General features: G+C 42.2%; 2 protein-coding genes across 3 annotated transcripts; one reads left to right on the forward strand and one right to left on the reverse strand.

The window, feature by feature from the left end:
- Positions 1-1,953: 1,953 nt before the first annotated feature.
- On the reverse strand, positions 1,954-12,242 carry dnajc4 (DnaJ (Hsp40) homolog, subfamily C, member 4). 2 transcript variants are annotated; one of them, XM_018737512.2, is made up of 7 exons: positions 12,039-12,242; positions 9,359-9,476; positions 8,562-8,652; positions 6,847-7,031; positions 6,522-6,689; positions 3,308-3,394; positions 1,954-2,987 (listed from the first exon to the last, which is right to left on the reverse strand). In XM_018737512.2, the coding sequence occupies exons 2-7, from the start codon at positions 9,448-9,450 to the stop codon at positions 2,891-2,893; spliced, it is 720 nt and encodes a 239-aa protein (XP_018593028.2). In that variant the 5' UTR covers positions 9,451-9,476; positions 12,039-12,242; the 3' UTR covers positions 1,954-2,890. The 2 variants fall into 2 exon arrangements, with proteins under 2 accessions (XP_018593028.2, XP_018593026.2); XM_018737510.2 differs by lacking the exon at positions 12,039-12,242 and adding an exon at positions 11,928-12,027.
- Positions 12,243-12,832: 590 nt separating this feature from the next.
- Positions 12,833-18,827, forward strand: nudt22 (nudix (nucleoside diphosphate linked moiety X)-type motif 22). Its single transcript, XM_018737393.2, is given in 8 exon segments — positions 12,833-12,900; positions 13,749-13,895; positions 13,897-13,925; positions 14,244-15,033; positions 16,549-16,656; positions 16,752-16,849; positions 16,956-17,049; positions 17,373-18,827. Coding segments are annotated over 7 exon segments (1,281 nt in total). The 5' UTR covers positions 12,833-12,900; positions 13,749-13,838; the 3' UTR covers positions 17,478-18,827.
- Position 18,828: the final 1 nt, after the last annotated feature.

Genomic DNA, 18,828 nt, shown 5'->3' on the forward strand with positions numbered 1-18,828 from the left:
CATAACAGGTGATTTTGAATACTGTACCAGCACATACAGTCAGTGCATTCAGAAAGTATTCAGACCCCTTCACTTTTTTACATTTTTTTATGTTGCTGGCTTATGCTAAAATCGTTTAAATTCACTTTCTCCCTCATCAGTCTACACTCGATACCACATAATAACAAAGCAAAAACAGGATTTTAGAAATGTTTGCAAATTTATTTAAAAAAAAAACCCCTGAAATATCACATTGCATAAGTATTGAAACCTTTTGCCATGACACTTGAAATTTAGTTCAGGGGCATCCCATTTCTATTGATCATCTTTAAAGTGTTTCTGCACCTTGTTTGGAGTCCATCTGTGGTAAATTAAAATGATTGGCCATGATTTGGAAAGGCACACACCTATAAGGTCTCATAGATAATGTGAATCAGAGCAAAAGCCAAGCCATAAGGTTAAAGGAATTGCCTGCAGAGCTTAGAGACCAAATTGTTTCGAGGCTAATATCTGTGGAAGGCTACAGAAAATATTCTGCAGCACTGAAGGTTCCCAAGAGCACAGTGGTGTCCATAATTATTAAATAGAAGAAGATTGGAACAAACAACTCTTAAAGCTGGTCGTCTGGCCAAACTGAGCAATCGGGGAGAAGGACCTTGTTAAGAGAGGTGACCAAGAACTCAGGGGTAACTCTGACTGAACTCTAAGTATCCTGTGTGGAGGTGGGAGAAACTTCCAGAAGGACAACCATCACTGCAACACTCCCCAATGTGGGATTTAGGCAGAGTGGTGAGATGGAAGCCTCTCCTTAGTGTAAAATACATATGAAAGCCCGCTTGGAGTTTGCAAAAAGACACTTAAAGGACTCAGACTGTGAGAAACAAGATTCTCTGGTCTGATGAAACCAAAATGAAACTTTCTGGCCTCAATTCAAAGTGTCATATCTGGAGGAAACTAGGTACCGCTTGCTACCTCTGCAATACTATCCCAATGGTGACACATGGTGGTGGCAGCATCATGCCATGGGGTTGTTTTTACAGCAGCAGGGAATAGGAGATTAGTCAAGTTTGAGGAAAAGCTGAATGGAGCAAAGCACAGTGATATCCTTAATGAAAATCTACTCCAGTGCACTCTGGGTCTCAGACTGGGCCGAAGGTTCACCTTCGAACAGGACAATGACCCTCTGTACAACACAAAGACAACACTGGAGAGGCCTACTGACAACTCTGTGAATGTGCCTGAGTAGACCAGCCAGAACCTCTACTTGAACCCAATCAAACACCTCTGGAGAGACCTGAAAATGGCTGTCCATCAATGGTCCCCCGCTGACAGAGCTTGAGAAGAATGGCAGAAAATCTCAAAACTTGTCGTGTCATACCCAAGAAGACTCAAAACTGTAATCGGTGCCAAAGGTGCTTCAACTAAGTAAGCGGTCTGAATACTTATGTCAATGTGATATTTAATTTTATTCTTAATAAATCTGCAAAAAATTCTAAAATCCGATTTTCACTTTGTCATTATTGGGTATCGAGTGTGGCTTGAAGAGGAGAAATAATTCAATTTTAGCATAGGGCAGCAACATAATGTGAAGGGGTCTGAATACTTTCTGAATGCACTGTATCTTTTACCGCACAGTGCCACATGTGTTCTACAGCAATAAGAAAGCCCTGTGTTGTTAGGGGCGCAGCTGGCAGCTGTACTGCTGCATTCATTCCCTGTGCCACCATAATGTACACAGAGCATCCCAAATATTTTGCAGTATTGTAATCATCTGCAACCTGATTAACTTGTACTTTGCCAGCTACATTTGCTTCACACATTGAAATACAGTCCCCAGTACAGCCACCCAGTTTCACATACCAAAAATCAGTATCCCAGCAAGGGAGTTTCACAATTTTTTTTTTTTCTTTAATTGAAAACTTTTAAACATTTTACTGAATCGTTTAGAAGAACTAAACACCAAACATTGCACATATTTTCTTTATTTTTTCTTAAACTTTTCCAGTGTAACACTGGTGGGTTCAACTGACAAGAGTAAGATCACCATAAAGTGCTTCTTGTTATGCACATGTAAAATACATAATTGAAGAATAAATAAAACTTGCAAAGATAGCTACTTATGAGTAACATTGCAATACTGGAGAGAAAACTCATGTCCTCAACCTTGCATTCTGTGTACCATTTTTCCTTAGTTCCTTGGTTATTTTTGCTTCTGAAATAGGCAACACAGTGGTGACACCAAGCCTCTGAGTTCCTAGTGTGGGTAACTGCATAAAGATACTGAATTCACCAGTGCAAGAACCTGGTATCTCTCTTCTCTACACACGTGATGAACCAGATGTTCATCACTACAATTTAGAATTCTGCTTTCATGAACCACCACATAAGTAATATCAAGATAAAATAAATAGCCATTCTTTTAAAAGCATAACAATAATACCAAGAAAAAGAAAATGTAAGTCACATAATGTCCTGATCTGTATAAGAGGCTTGGAGGAAAATTAAGTGGCTGTGCAAGTTACCCTTTTATTACTTGTGGAGATATGAGTAATTGCTTATCATTTCACTTATTGGAGTACAATGAAAACTACGGGAAAATGTCCGTTCTCAGACCTAGTCTCCAAGGCATTATATTTCTTTGCATTTCATACTGACCTCTTTATGTCTTTGAAACATGTTCACAAGCCAAAACAATTCCCTCTCTCCAATTAGTTTTGCTGCGATTTTAAAAGTCTAATAACCCAGTTTCAGAATCACCCATACAACTGTTTTCCCACTCAATTAAAATGCCCTGTCAAAGTCCACAATCCACTTAGTGCAGCCCCCCCTCCGACTACCCTCTGTACCACTGCTATTCTCCCTTAAGCCCCTACTCCTAGGGTCCCCACTTTTGGCCTTTCAGCTTCTGACCCTATTTGTTGTCTCCACCCCGGCGGAATTTGTGTTTTTCCACAAATTCAGCATGTTTCTGCCTCAAGATTTCCATCTGCTTCTGGAATCCATTTACCCTGAAAATTAATCACACGGTTAACAATAATTAACATAATTAACATTACATTAATGGCAAAACCCTTCAAGGCATAACTATTCAAAAGACTAAATTATCAAACTTATCACCTGTGAAACTGCAGTATTTACTTCAGGTAAACAGTCACATTAAGAAAGAGGAGCCAATTAAGAGAATGAAAGAACAGGTACCTTCCAGGTCTCCTTCACTCAATCATGTACGATTCCTTTGTCTTGCAGGGTTTATTGATCAGTTTCACCCACAAAAATTACTTCAGTTTTAATACCTGATTTGCATGCACTGGTGTGAAGCACATCTCACCTGGCTCTTTCCTTGCATTCATTATAAATCTGCGTGATTTCTCGGTCCTTTTCATCCATAAAGTTGTTGTGTATCTCCTCTAGTTTCCTGATCGCAGAAGGAGACCAATAAACAAAAATTAGAAAACATGAGCATTTGTCCTACAAATTCTCCAACCATAAACACGTAAGTCACAAGAGAAGTAAAATGTATTAAGAATTTATGCCTTCATTCACTGATTATCAGTAATACATTGTCCAACTGTAGGATCTCACTGGTCTGGAGGCTCTCTCGGAACTACAGGGCGCTAGTCTAGGCATGGTACACCAGATCATTGCAAGGTAGCCACAACCACACAAAAAAATACTTTCAGACACTAGAGGCAAATTAGAGTCAGTTTCATCTGAATCATCTCTAGACTGTGGGTGGAAACCAGAGCAACCCCACAAAAAAAAAAAACCAGGAAAAAATACATACTGAGCTGGATGCATAGCCCAAGAGTTGTAAGACACCAGCATTACCATCTGCGCCACCAGGGCACCTCACTGTCCGTATCAGGTTATCGCTAATATTGTTTTGCAGCTGGCTGTAGAAATCCAGAGGTGTCTGAAAACTCAGTAAATATTTCAGCGTGCAGCGCTAATATTTCCGCATAGGTTTTCAGAGAGCGCCCCACATAGGGGTTTGTTTTTACACCCAGGGTTGGAGGCAGAGGGGTTTGTGTCAGCCCCCATGGTAGTATTGCTCACAAACAAAAGCAGAGCCACATAGTCTATACACAGCTGACGTAGCACTCAAACATGAACAAACAGTCAATGTTATCGCAGTCATGCACGCACACAGAATACACACACACAAGCAGACATAGTGGTAACTATTGATTTGTTGCTTCACTGAAAATTTTTAATCCAAAGTAATTGCAATACACACGGAAAAACATTCTACAAACAACATATGCTAGGAGCATAAACAGTATTTCAACTGCAAAACTGTTTTCCAGTGTTACGTCCAGACGGAATTTTGGGTGATTCAAATTAACACCATACACACTTTGTACACACTGGCAGCTTGACATATATACTGCATCTAAGCTGGAAATACAATACAGCTAAAAGAATAGCCGCACATTTATTTACAGTGAAACAAATAACATGCGTACCAGTCGACTGAACAGTAAAAGTGAACAGAAAAGATGCAGAAATGTGCATTATGTGGCCTGCGTATGTACGCAGTAGTCCTGGGGGGCATAAAAAAAATGTGCAAAAATTGGAAACGCATCTCACGAGACTATCTAAAGGTCAATGTCGGACAAGTACTGGACAAACAAAGGCAGGCGCCATTATCGAATAACAAAAGTGCAGGGTGCACCAGCAACAGTCCAAAGCACCGAGGTGAAATACGAGCCCCGAGCCCGCCAAATGTTGCGTCGGGCTCACAATGGGTTGTTTAGTATCTTTCACCGTCACAGAAAAATCTAATGGGAACTTCTTTTTTGGGAATTCACGGCCAAGCAGCAGAAAGCTGCTTCTAAGCTTTATCCTCCGTTACCAGATTGCAACCATGAGTGGCAGGCGCCTAAAGAGCTCTTAGACAAACTGCCAGGGTCTAATCACATGTCCTGGGAATTGAATGAAGGCAGTGACATGCTCGGGGCCAACGTCTGCTCATTTCATATGAAGGCAATGGCAGCGTGGCGGTACCAGGCAGCTACGCTCTCCTTGCATTGGTGCAAAATCTAAGAAGGGTCTTCACTGTTGCATCCTTCTGCAAGGTACTGCGTCCGAGTAGCCTGAGCAAATATGCATACATACATCATGCTGAAGCACAGGTTACAAAATGCACGACGCAGTCTGGTTTGGATAAAGCAGCTTGTAGACAAACAAAATGAGAAATTCTGCAAAAGCAATAAGTACTGCTAAGTAGAGTGATCCATTCCTGCTGGGATGGCCATTTCAGACCTGGAACACCCCACTGCATGTCTCAGAACACAAAGACCGACTAGTCCTCATTCACAGCGTGTTAGTCATTGCAGCTGAACCCTAGCATGTGTGTGTGTGTGTGTGTGTGTGTGTGTGTGTAAAGGCACCCATCACTGCGGTATTTTCTTCTGAAGAGTGACATGAAATTCCTGCATAACTGTTATTGACTCTTGCTGTACTGCTTCTATCTAGGATCTAGGGACAAAGCACCCCAGTTAGTAACAGGTGACTGTCGCTTCCATTTTTCAGCCTCTCCTTATTCTCTCTCACACACACACACACACACACACACACACACACACACACACACACACACACACACACACAAAGCAGCTTCCAGTAAGAATGAGTTACTGTGCCAAAGACTGGGTGTCTGCTTTGTACTTGACAATTAAATCAGCAAAATATTGGATCTCATCATCTCTATTATGTTCTTTCGTAACATTTTAAGTCCATTATGTGTTTTCACACATGTTAAACTGAAAATAATACAGGGAGGCAGTTGAGACCTAAAGCAAACTGGATTAATCATTTCGACACTGTCACTCAATGTGTAAAAACAACTGTTATCTAACAATAACAGTCCAATCGGCCTCTTCCTATTTGGATACTCACCAGGCACCTGTGTTTTAACGTCAATGAGATTTATCTCACCATAGCGACAGAAAAAGCACTTCAGCCAAAAGCGTGAGAAGTGAAATATAAGTAAGTGTACATTATTCTGATGGTTTTTGAACTGAACAAAGCAGGGGAATAAATAATTAGGCACAGGAATACATCATACTGAAGACACATGAAATATAAAAAAACACATCATGTCTATATTAACTGGGTCCTTTCTTATATCTGTCATATATTCCCATGCAGTTTTCTGGCATTCAGTCTTGTTTTCGGTTGCTGACTGAAAGCTGACATAGATAGGTCAAAGGTACAAATATATGAAAAATATTTTTGTTTACCTTGCAGACCCTTCAACAGAAGCAGCAAAACAAAAGTGTGCATGTATATATTTTATTCTGCCTGATATTCACCAAAACAATTCTGGGAAAATATCCTTTGTTTATGGGTACAACAGTAATTTTCTCCTGGGACATGAACCTTCAACTTTTCTGTCAAAATTCCAAGAGTGATACTCACTCAGATTTCTTTAACCATTATTCCACCTGCGGCTTACAAACATTAACCCCAGTATGCTTTAAATTGGACATACTCTAAGCCAAAGTTCGTAGTATTGTATTGGACTTGTAAAATTATACCTGAAACCAAGGTAGTGGATACAGATGCTAGCAAACATGGCAGCGAGACAGTAGCCAACCAGGCGCACATTTGCCTTCTTCTGTCGCTGCTGCCGATCCTTAGTGCTCTCCTGGGGCGGGGCGTAGTGAAACTGCTCCCAGTAACGCATCGACTCCGCATGCTCCTTGCTGCGGGAAGAGAGGGAAGAACAAGAGCCTGCTGGGCTGAACATGGAAAGAAACGGCTTTGAGGCAGCAGGGCTGTAGAAGGAACTGCCGACTTGGTCAAAAAACACAAATATTTAAGACAGTCATCGACGTCCGTCCCAGGTACCTTTCCTCTCACCTAGGTGGTGATCTATAGATGTGGTTGGACATCTGTGCAAAGGGCCCCCTGCTGTAGTAGCGGTGACGGAAACGCAGGTCATACTCCTTCCTGGAAACGTCACGGCTCAGCACTCGGTAAGCTTCATTCAAGGCCACAAACTGGGTGTGGAGCTGTGGGTTTGCGGGGTCGCTATCTGGGTGTAGCTGCCAGACAAAGAGGGAAGGCACTTCTGAGATGACAGAACCATGTCTGTCACATGGTGTAACTGTTGTACTTGAGTGAGCTTACCAGGAAACAGAAATTTAAACGAAAAAAAAAATCCACTTATCCATTCATTATCACTAAACGGTTATCTAGTGCTGCGTTGCGGTGGTCCAGAGCCAGTCCAGGAAACAAGGCGTCAGGCAGGGTACAGTCAGAACCGGACAGGGCAATCACACGCACCCACACACTGCAGGAAATTTAGAGTCACCAATCTTCTTAAAGCATATGTTATTAGACTATAGAAGGAAAGCAGAGCACTCTGAGGATACCCAGGCAAATTCCACACAGGTTGAACCAGATTCAGATTCAATCCCATGTCCGAACGCAAAGCCCAGGAGCTGAGGCCTCAACGATACCCATATATTTGTTTATACTAATAAATAAATAAACTGATCAATCAATCACCTGGCATCCTTTCCAGGGTGTACCCTGACTAGCCTTGAACTCTTTGCCTTTTGGATTGGCTCCGGACTTCCATGGACAAGTGGTGAAAGAAAATGAGTGAGTGAAAGAGTAAAAAAAAAAAAAAAAACACTATTCCAAAAAAAAGGTACAGAAAACAGTGAAACAATCAAAAGTCGGTCACATCAGAGACACATGAACACAGCCAGTAAAATATGTTGATGAAGCACATGATTATTTCAAGTCCATTTTTGAATGGCATAAACAAATTTGAAAATAACCCAGCAAAGTTTGTTGTTTTGCTTGCATTTCCAGACGATGACAAGACTGCTTGGAAGATCGTGAGATGACGCTAACGTGAGGAAAGGCAGATTGGAGGATAATTTAATAGAACCGTTGCTACATGGACAAAGTTGGTCTTCAAGCCAACACGTTGGCGCAGAATCAGTCTCACTGAGACATTGGGATATAGATGGATAGAGACTGAAATGGTCTCAAACGGCAACACCAGAACGTAACACATCCTAATGACACACCATCCAACAGCTTAAAAATATCACACCTCCAAATGAGAAGCCATACTGGAGACAAAAATCTCTCCAGAGCCCTCTCAAGCCCCCCATTCTCCCTGCCTCTTGTCCTTTCTAAGGGCTTTATCACAAAGCCGCCATCAGTGCCTTGCCTATGGGACAAGAGGCCCCTATCCAGCACCCCTACTCCCTCACCCCGTCACGCTACAGCGCACACATCTCTGTCGCTCTGCAGCCTTTCACACAAGACACCACTGTGCCTCTCCAGACACTCAGACTGATACGCACAGTCTGCCGCAGATGCACAGACGCACACAGACACCCATACACCTCGTCCGAGACACATCACATGCGAGATCAAGAACTGCAGACGTCCTGTTTTTGTGCAAAACTGGGCAACAGCTTCCTCATGTGGGCAGGAGACAAAACTGCTACGGAAACAGGTCTTTGGTTGGAACCAGCACGGTCGGAAAATGTGCGCAGCTTTACATTTCAGACTTTCCAACAAAAAAGTTTTGAAAGTTGTGCAGGGATTACCTTTCTGGACTTTTCAAAAAAAGCCTTCTTAATTTCTTCCAGAGATGCATCTGGTTTTACTCCCAAAACCTCATAGTAATTCACAGCAGATCTACAACATATCAAAGCATGAATCACAGTAGGACACAACAGAAATACAGTGTAGAGGACTTAAAAACATAGCTTCATTACCAATGCTGAAAATTATATTTAACCGTTTTCTTCAGCACATAAACTGTATCATATCCTCCTTGGCATGAAATCATACTTTCCAATATACAGTGCAGTCAAAAGTTTCAGTACCCTATGTGCATTACTAGTTATTCTTCCCCATGAGCGATTTAGTCAGTACATTTCAGCAATAAATGAGGCACCATGCCTTCCTAGTCATTCTGCAGCAATTCTCAGAGATGTAGGGCACCTGTGGCTTGCTTTGCCTTGACTCCTTTGTCTATTTCATCCCATACAAGTATTGTCCAGACTCACCAGATGTGCTAATAGATGCGGCTAAAATTGAGACAGTAAAAGTCAAACCACTTTCCTAATATCTAACAATACATAACTGCATTTAACAGAAATGCCCATATTCTACTTTGTGCTTAGTATCCACCAAGGTCCTGCAGTAAGAACTTTCTTCTCAGAGAGTAAAAAATGAAATAACCAGCCTCAGCAGAAAGAGAGTACAACATAACCCAGCCACAATTGTTCTGAGCACTGGGCCCACCAGACTGAGGTGTTAACTTGTCTCAGTAACATAACTGATACATTTCTACTCTGAGGTGGTCAAAACCTTATCATAGGTTCCAGCCACCACATACCTGTTTGAAGTGCATCGTGAGAAGAAGCGCACTCCAGTCTTATAATACAGGAGGCATCTGTGGCACAAGTGCAGTTGTGCTTCCAGTTGCATGATGAGGGACACGGGTGACTCTTTTTCTGGGACAAGCAAAAGAAATAAGTGGGAAAATGCACACCGAATGTCTGACAATAATATATCAAAACATTTTCATTTTTGGTCATGCTGGGATATTAAACATTGAAAAAAATATCTATATGTCACATCCTACAATTTAAAACCCAATTCTGACAACGAGCAAAACATTTAAGTAGTACGGTGGGCTGCAGCCTTCTCATCAACCCTTACCACTTAGTGTGGTATTTTATGGATTCTGTGAGGTTTGTATGTGCCAGGTTAATGTTTATGATGTAACGATTGTGTTGCAGAGTGGAGTTTACATTTGCATTTATTTATTTAACAGATGCTTTTCTCCAAAGCAACTTCCAATGAACTCTATGTAGTGTTATCAGCCCACACACCTTATTCACCGCGGTGACTTACACTGATAGATGCACTACTTACACTGGGTCACTCATCCATACATCAGTGGAACACACTCCCTCTGTCACTCACACACTATGGGGAACCTGAACAGTATGTCTTTGGACTGTGGGAGGAAACCAGAGCACCTAGAGGAAACCCACGCAGACACAGGGAAAACATGCAAACTCCACACAGACTGAGCAGTGATCGAATCCATGTCCTCTCACACCATCCAGGAGCTGTGAAACAGCGAAGCTACTGGCTGTGCCACCATGCCGCCCATTTTCAAGTTCTTGAACATGCTGCTCTGTACTATTGTTAGTGATGTTTTTGTATAAAACCTGTTGTAATCCGTATTCCTCTCCAGTTCTCCTCTGTGCCTGCCGAGGGTACCAGGAACAACTTCCTGCCATTCACTAATAACGACCAGGAAAACCTTGCCTTTTTTGTTCTTAATCATATTTTATTATCTATATGCTGTCTCCTTAATTTATGAACACAATCAGACCCGAAAGTCTGTTTGTAATGTAAAGACACTTTTTCACTCGACAAATATAGAAGGCATAATACTGTACAGACCACCCTTAATATATTTGTGGGTTAAGTTCTGTAAAAACCTCAGATGTGGCTACAGTAAATAAAAAATATGTATTAAACTTCAGACCGCATTATGATTAAACTCAGGCCTAGTTTTTGCAGCTAAATTGCTTTATGCAGCTACTCATGTAATGCAGACTGGTCCATATGCTGGTGTGTGACAAATTGACTGTATTCTAGAATCACGTGCTTGCATCCAACTCTCTCCTTCTGTTGATGTAATGTGCTCATAGCATTTCTCTAAGAGATGTAAGTGTAAAGTAAATGTAGTTTTAAAAAAAAAAAATAATCACTGAAAATTAAAAAAAATCTTATTATGCAGTCCAGGTTATTGACTAATTCTCATCTTCGTGCACCTTTCACGCTTCTCCAGCATCTCCACTTTGGTCTCCATGGTTACGCGACTCCTTTTCTTACTCGCCCTATGAGAGGCACCGACGCCCAAACACAGCAGCTGTGAAAGAGCGCCCCCTTCAGGCGCTCTCCCACTCCGCTCTGTTCCGCTACCTTGCACTTAACACCCATCCTCTAAACAAGTAAACACAGACTGCGTTCGATTCGCTACCCACAACGTATATATTTTAATGTACATCTTTTAAAATACTTTTTACAATTCCTAACACACGGATTCTTAACCCGAGGAGCAAGTGTATACACAGAGAACAGCAACTTATTAAAGACAGCAAGCGATATGCACAACCATAGACACACAGTGTGATTACTACTATCACAAGTACTTACTAAACTTAATATTACTATTATTACTTTGTTTCTTAGTTAACCTAAAACCAGGAAATAACACCAGCAGTAGCTTCGGTCCCCCCAGAACCATAGCGCATCACCGGGAAGGAACACAGGACTACTAGCGGGACTAGTCTAATGACAACAAGAACAACAACAATAATAATGATGATAATAATAATAGAAGCGGCGCCCGTGACGTGAGCTAAATGTCTGAGGGAAAACAAGCCAGGTAGCTCCATCAGCTGTCGGGGTTATTGGTAGACAGATACTAAGTCCTCACTACTTTTCCCGAAGTGCTGATTCCGCTCTTTTCTGTGCTACTACTAGGCCGCGAAACAATGAAATAATAATTATGAAAAGTACCGAGGAACACGTCCGTCGTCGGCTCTCTCTCTGTTCCGCGCTCCGGACCAGAGGAGACGACGACGGGGACACGGGACGGCACTTAACTTAAGTTAACAGTGAGGCCGCAGTTACACAAACTCCTTCAAGTTACATTATGATTAGAACAGCCAGTTGAACAGAACAGTACTGGACAAAATGTCGCAGGCTGCCCCACCGGAGCTAGTTATGTGCTGTCAATCGGGTGTACATCACAGTGAATAACATGATTAATGTTTCCCCTCAGGCTGAGCCCACGCACGAGCCACTGAGTGCCGCGAACTAGTAGGAAAGCAGCGGTTAAGAGACTTGTCATCGCTTCAGGCCGAACTTAGTCTCCTCACCTGTCTTCATAAAAACACTGTGGTACACAAACACAGTGAAAATGTGGCAAAGTCGGTGCGTATCTGCGAGGATGACGCCCGCGAAGCTGCGGACAGTTTACATATACTCACTCGTTACACTTATAGCACGGCCAGTGCGCGAGGTTGTGTAAGAAGCGCTGGTAAACAGTGTACAGTAGAGACACGCAGCAGCACCGCGAGATTCCGCTCGAGCTGATTAACTCGTTCGGGGAGAGGGAAAAAAAACAAAAAAGATTAACCCGTTCGGGTCGGGAATTCCCGCCTCCAGAAAGATGAGCGGCGAGAGGGCACGCGTGTGGGGTGTGATGTGGAAAAGAAAGGGGGAGAGAGAGAGTTGTCCAGAAACCTCCTATTATGTTTGCTTTCTTTTATTTCTCCCAGCTGCCAGCAAAACTGGTTCGTACTGCAAACAACCCGTAAACAAGTCACGTGCAACGTGTTACTCTAGTAAGTTTCCTTGCTTGAAGGCTGCTGCTGTACTGATTTTGTAACGTTTTTTTTACATTTTGTTACAAATACACATTTGCTACTGATTATGTACGCAAAGAGAAAAACAAATACATTTCTTCCACTTTTAACGATTTATTCCAATACATACATATGAAAATGTGAATTTAAGGAGAAAATCGTGACGAGCACAATCCTTGCATTCCGCTTTTTTATGGCTGTATTATCTGTGTTATTGTACCTCGGCCTTTTTTGTTCTAACCAATGAGGTAAGAACTGTAGAAAGGGGCCGGACACGGAACAGCCAATCGGAAGACACTATACTGTCCTCTGTCAGTCGGATCATACAACCTTATTTCTATCACTCCGAACACGTCCGTCTTCCGCCAATCAGAACAAACGTCACTTCTTCTGCCGGTAGGAACAAACGGCTCTTTCTTCCAATCAGAACACGCAGTTCAGTTCCCTTTTTCCGAGTGAGCGGAAACGATGCCAGCACCGGAAGGTATAGAGACAAGTTCTGTTTGTCAAATACGTTTCTTTTTAGAGAAGCCAAAATTGCGGTGAAATGATATTTACATTTTACTCTGATGTTTTAGTTATTAAAAATAATGAGCGAGTTAACTTAGTACAACTCGTGTAGAGATGAGCCGCTTTAACTATTGTAAACTGATAAAATCAAGTTCCCCCCATTGGCTTCCTACTTGAATTATCAGCAGCACTGACTGTTGACTTTTGTGTTTACAAGCTGTAGTCTGTCATAAAGTGCTCGCTGGTTGTCGCTCAGTAATTCAGCACAACTTTCACTGGTTCTAATATGTTTCACTGCAGCACCTACCATTTGAATCTTGAGTCTGGAAACCTCCAGCCCGAGTTGTGGTTGTTTGGTCCTGAGTTGACATGGCCCAGTGTCCACTCGCTTCTTTCATGAAGAGCTCTCAGGTCTGACCTGTGGGGACTCTACGTTTCATTAAACTTCATGTATTCATGGAGCTGTGGTCTTACAGGAAGTTATAGCTCCCGGCCACAAAACTACCGGGCCCTGCCTGGGCCCTGCCAGTCTTCGGTCACATCTCGCAAGGTGCTGATAAAACCCCCAAAATTGTATCAGTCTAAGTTTAAAAACGTCCCCCTAGCGCAGTAGATGTGGGCAAGACACCTCTGTAAGTTTCTTCACCTGACTCCATGCCATGATTAATCAGTTTTAGGTGTTGTGTGCGAGACACTGGTTATGAGTATGTTTTTGTTCAGCAATAAATATGTTTGCCCAACAGCTTTTGTTTGAAGTTGGTAATTAACATAGAATACAGGTCACGATTCACTCTAATACAGTCTCTCTCTTAATTTCCGAAGTTTACTCACGCAGATCAGATTAGGTCCGAAGCACAGTGGCTATAAGGAAGAAGATGCTCATGTGATAGGTGGCATCACCCTGCTTGCTGAATGGACCCTGAGGTGTCTGTGCTCCTGCACTGCGGGCCTTGGAAAGGCCTGAGGGAAAAAGCAAGTCCGAGTGGAGCTTTCGGACAAGTAAAGCCTCTTCCGAACAGTCATCTGAAACCGTGAATTAATTTTGTCCTTACTTACAATATTAAAGAAAAGCATGCGTTTCCATTTCTGTTGCAGCACAATGATGTACCTGTCAAATAAATGTTGTTATATTTATCTGTAGTGATAAGTTTTCTCATTTATGGTTGGATATTGGATATATTGTAGCAACTTTTACATAAAAGACCTTTCTCAAAAATATAATCTACCCAGAACTCTCCTGGGCCTTAATAATAACTTCTGTTCCAACTGTAATGTAAAAATTTAAAAGCCTGTTATCCCCCCCCCTTTACCCCACAGGTTTAACCGCAGGAAGTTTCCAGGCCTTGAGCGATGCATTGAAGAGGTGTGGACAGAGAGGGTAACTTCTGAGCCTTGGCTCTTCAATGGAGCCAAATTCCGACTACACTCTGTCACACTCATGACTGAACTCCCCAGCAATACTAACGTTGTAGGAGATATTGCCAGAGATGCAGTAGAAGAAGAAGCAGAAAATCCTGTGAAAGATGTCCATGACCAGGTTGGACACATCAAAGGGCAGGAACCTGTTCAAGGTGAAAAGGAAGAGCGCACTGGAGTGAGTCCCCTGAGAGGGAAGGCCAACGAGGATCCCTCGCAGAGAGTCAGCAAAAAAGGGTGTGGGGTAGACACATGCAGCTGTAACGTGCAGAAGATGGAGATCCTGCATAGGGACTTGGGATTATATCCACACACAAAGGCAGGCACATTGGCAGCACACCCAAACAGCAACAGAGCAAGAGATGCAGACTCGTGTACACAGATCTTTACACCAACATGTTGTTACTCAGAGCGAAACACAGCGGTGAAAAAGGACACTGTTCTTACTATGCAGCTTGGCCTCACCTGCTACAAGGACTTCTTGGGAACCAACTGGTCCAAAAATGTGAAAGAACTAATGAGGGAAGGGGAAATCCAGTTTGGAAACCCAGAATCCTTCCTGGCCCAGCCACTTGGGGTTGGGGCTGTGTTGCAAACTGTGGACAAACATGTGGTGTTTCTCAGAAGAAGTCAAAAGGTGGCAGAGGCACCAGGACTGCTGGACATACCTGGGGGGCATCCAGAACCAAAGGTGGGTCAGGCAAGGGATGAGTCCTGTTGCTATAGAACACATTCCTTGGGTCAGATTTTAAAGTCAGTACTGTAGAAATTTGAAATACAAACATTTATTCATTTTGCAGCATTTTATCCAAAGTGACGTACAACTCAGAGTAAAGAGAAGTTAATTTCACAACAGGTGACATTTAGGTGCAGATGTGATTGTTGAAGCAAAGTGAGTTTATCCAGTACCACCGTTTTTACCAGTGTACATTACAAAAACAGCTGCCCATGGAACTAAGTCTGATAGGTACAAAGGTAATCATGACAGGTGATGTGATGCAATTTTTATGAAACACTTAGTAGATTAGGAGAGAAATGGGTCTGAACAATGTATTTTGAGACCTTTCTTGAATTCTGTGAGGGATTCAGCAGTTCTGAGGGAGAGAGGGAGCTCATTCCATGCACTGCAGTCAAAACCGAGAACCTACAGGCCTTCAATTTTGAACCTCTTCTGCATGGATTATTAAGCAGCCAGAGATGGCAGAGAGTAATGGTCTCGTGTGGGTGTAGTGAGTGATCAGATGCAAATCGTTTTTTGACTGTCTTGTAGGCAGTATTCAAAGTCTTGAACTTGATGCAGGCAGCCACAGGAAGCCAGCGGAGACAGGAGGAAGAGCGATACATGGGAAGGCTTTGGCAAGTTGGGCACAACTCATGCTGTGCTGTTCTGAGTCAGCTGGAGAGGCTTGATGGCAGAGGCTAGAAGACCAGGCAGGAGTGAGTTGCAGTAGTCCAGGGGGGATATCACCATGCTGCTGCACCAGGAGCTATGTAGCATTTCATTGTAAGATTACGGCCGAGTTCTGCAAATGTTATACCGGAAGAATATGCAGGATCATTTTATTGGTCTGGGAGAGGCAGAGGTTTGAGTTGATTACTTTATTGTTATGAGATGACAGTAGATAGTTCCCAACAGGTGTATGGACCTTCTAGTGTAAGGTGAAGGATCTCAGTCATGGAGAAACAGAGTTGTACAGTCATCTAAGCAGAGATGTCTAACAGGCAAGCCTTGATACAAGAGGATATGTTTGTAGTTGTAGAGGAAAAAGAGAAGAGCAGCTAGGTATCGTCAGCATAGCACTGATAAGGGAACCCGTGAGAGGCGATGACAGCCAAAGGAAAGAGTGGAAGATGGTGAAGAGCAAGGGGCCCAGTACCGGGAACACCAGACAGACTGAGGGGAAAACAGGGAATCGTCCCAGTTTATCTGGTAAGGTCTACCGGATAAGTAAGATTCAAACCATTTCAGTGTTGTTCGTTTGATTCCAAGCTGTCCTAGTGAGAAAAATAGGATCTGGTGGTTCACAGTGTCAAATACTGCAGAGAGGAGAAGTAGGATGAGGACCGAGGAGGGGGAGGCTGCTCTAGTCAACTAGTATCATTTGTTTCTTTTGTTACTAATGTCCTTAGAATTCTAAAAAATAGTTCTGACAAGGACTCTGTCTCCATGCTCAGTGCGCTGTGCTTAAGGACATACTTGTTTTAGGCTGTGTGTAGGGGGGTCAGCGAGGAGAGTATCCAGGTGGAACAGCTGCCGGAGGAGGCCGTGGTTAGAGAACTCTTCTCCTCCGTTCAGACGGAGATCAAAGATGAGGTGAGTCCACTGTTAAGAGGTTGGCTCCTTGTAAGAGACTGTACCGGCATTCATCCAAGGGTAAAAGTGGTTTCTCACTTTGCACCCCACTCCAGGTGAACATTCCCCTCAGCTGTCTCAGTGAACCCATCCTCATGGGGATCGCTCTCAATCACACCAGCGCTGGCAGGCCCAGCGCGGAGTTCTACGTCAGGTATCATCTGTAACACGCTGTCTGAGTGGGACTTTCATACAGGTCATATTTAGCTTTACATGTCTTGAGTGTTATACCAGCTGTTGTCTTTTTTTTTTTTAACTAGCTGCTCCCTGACATCCAAAGAAGTGAAAAAGCTGTACTGGGAAGGGGGCCCCGAGGCTAGCGAGTCCACAGATATCATCTTTCTGAACAAAGAGGTAAAGAGAATTGTGGGGCCAAGTGAAGATACAGTATATAACCCTTTTTTTCTTTTTACAGTGGCATTCTTACTGAATTTATTAGTTACTGAAAGTACTGCAGATTAGTCATTGTGAAATACATGCAGGCAGCTATTCAAAGGTGTATTGTAATCAGTGTTTTTGTCAGAGTAGCACAGCCCATTAAATGAGGAAAAGTGTTGAATATGGCCATTTGGTTATAGGACAACATTTTATTAATGGTATTGTAGCTTTTTGAGCTGCATAATTGCCAAGAAGTGTCCAAAATGCAATATATGTGTGTGTGTCTGTGTGCTGTGAAGGAGGTCCTGAAGCTGGAGAAGAGTGCCCTTCTGTGGTCTGAACTGTGTCCTTCAGCTAAAGGAGCAGTGCTTCTGTACCACCTTGTTCGGCCAGATCTAGATTGAACACTTGAAGAGATGATTACCCTTCGACAGTTACTTGTTGAAATCCTTAAATGCAGAAACCGTGACCATTAAACGAGAATTCAGGGCAAATGTAATGGGGCAAGGGATAATCAATATTAACAAGTGGCTACATTGTAATTTTTTTATATACAATACTGTTTATCTTCATGATTTGTATTATATGAAAGCAAAGAGATTGTTTTAGATTTGTGATTTTATGGAAGAGCCCAGATTTGAAATGTGAACATAAATGTAAATTTTTCAAGTTCAACATTACTTTGTTACAACACAAGGTTATTACATGACTAATACACACTCACCAGATAGCTTGCTGCATAGTTTGTGTACAGTGTTTAGTCACATGAATGACAGGAGGTAATGTCAGAGGAAAATGTGCAATTACAATCAAAAATTTAAGTGATTCACCCAGTTCCATGTTTAGATAAACATGAGAACTGCACACTACCAGGTTTTGAGAAGTTGGATGGCAACTTCATTAATGTCTTAACATTTCAGTAAACCTATTAGATTATGCAAACAAATTGTGATTCCCATTACAGGAATGAGTGGACAAGGAGCAGATCTGCACAAAGTAAAGGATAAAGGTCTTTTGTTCCCATCAAAGGACCAAAAAGATCAGTGAATTAGTTTTTGACCAGAAATTACCATTTGTGAATTGCCCACTGAATTGTCTGCAATATACAGGGGCACATGTAATTAAATAAAAATGTTAAATTCAGTAAAAATTACAAGTGAAAGCACAAAAATGTCAGATGGAAAGTGGAAAGGGGGATTTGACAGTAAATATGACTTTAATCCATTTAACAGCCAGTATGAGTGTGCAGTAAAAACTTTACTGGGCACCCCACCACCAAAGGATGGCTCTGGTCTGTTCCATCTTTCGGTGAACCCACACATCAGGGTGAGGTGTGGCCAACATGCTTTTTAAAGTCTATTCATTCAATGCTTTAAAATCAATACAAAATCCCTTTTTTTTTTTTTTAAATCTCACATCCAGCTAGACTATCCTTGTGAGCATTCCAATAAAGCTGGTCCTCGAAGTAAGCAGTTGTGTCCACAAACCCAAGTACAACTGAACTCATTGTAAGGAGATTGTACAATGAGACAATTTAGCCTAACATTACTTCAAGTGGTACAGAGTCTGAGGTAAAATAAAAAACATTGACTTTCAAAAACAAACATCTCACACAGCTCTAATTTGGCAAATAGCTGTTACAGATTAAGATATTTAAACAAACTGTACTGTCAAAAAAAGAAAACCACTACATAAATCAGGATTAAGGTTGGAGAACCAGTTACCTCTCAGAAGAGAAGTTATGATTTTTTTTTT

Source organism: Scleropages formosus, chromosome 13 (genome assembly GCF_900964775.1).
Source record: "Scleropages formosus chromosome 13, fSclFor1.1, whole genome shotgun sequence".
Classification (NCBI taxonomy): domain Eukaryota; kingdom Metazoa; phylum Chordata; class Actinopteri; order Osteoglossiformes; family Osteoglossidae; genus Scleropages; species Scleropages formosus.

Coding starts and splice junctions, on each gene's coding strand:
- dnajc4 (XM_018737510.2), bottom strand. Junction 8,653..9,358: donor TCACGATGCACTTCAAACAG/GTATGTGGTGGC, acceptor GATATGTTGTAG/ATCTGCTGTGAATTACTATG. Junction 2,988..3,307: donor GAATGCAAGGAAAGAGCCAG/GTGAGATGTGCT, acceptor ATTAATTTTCAG/GGTAAATGGATTCCAGAAGC.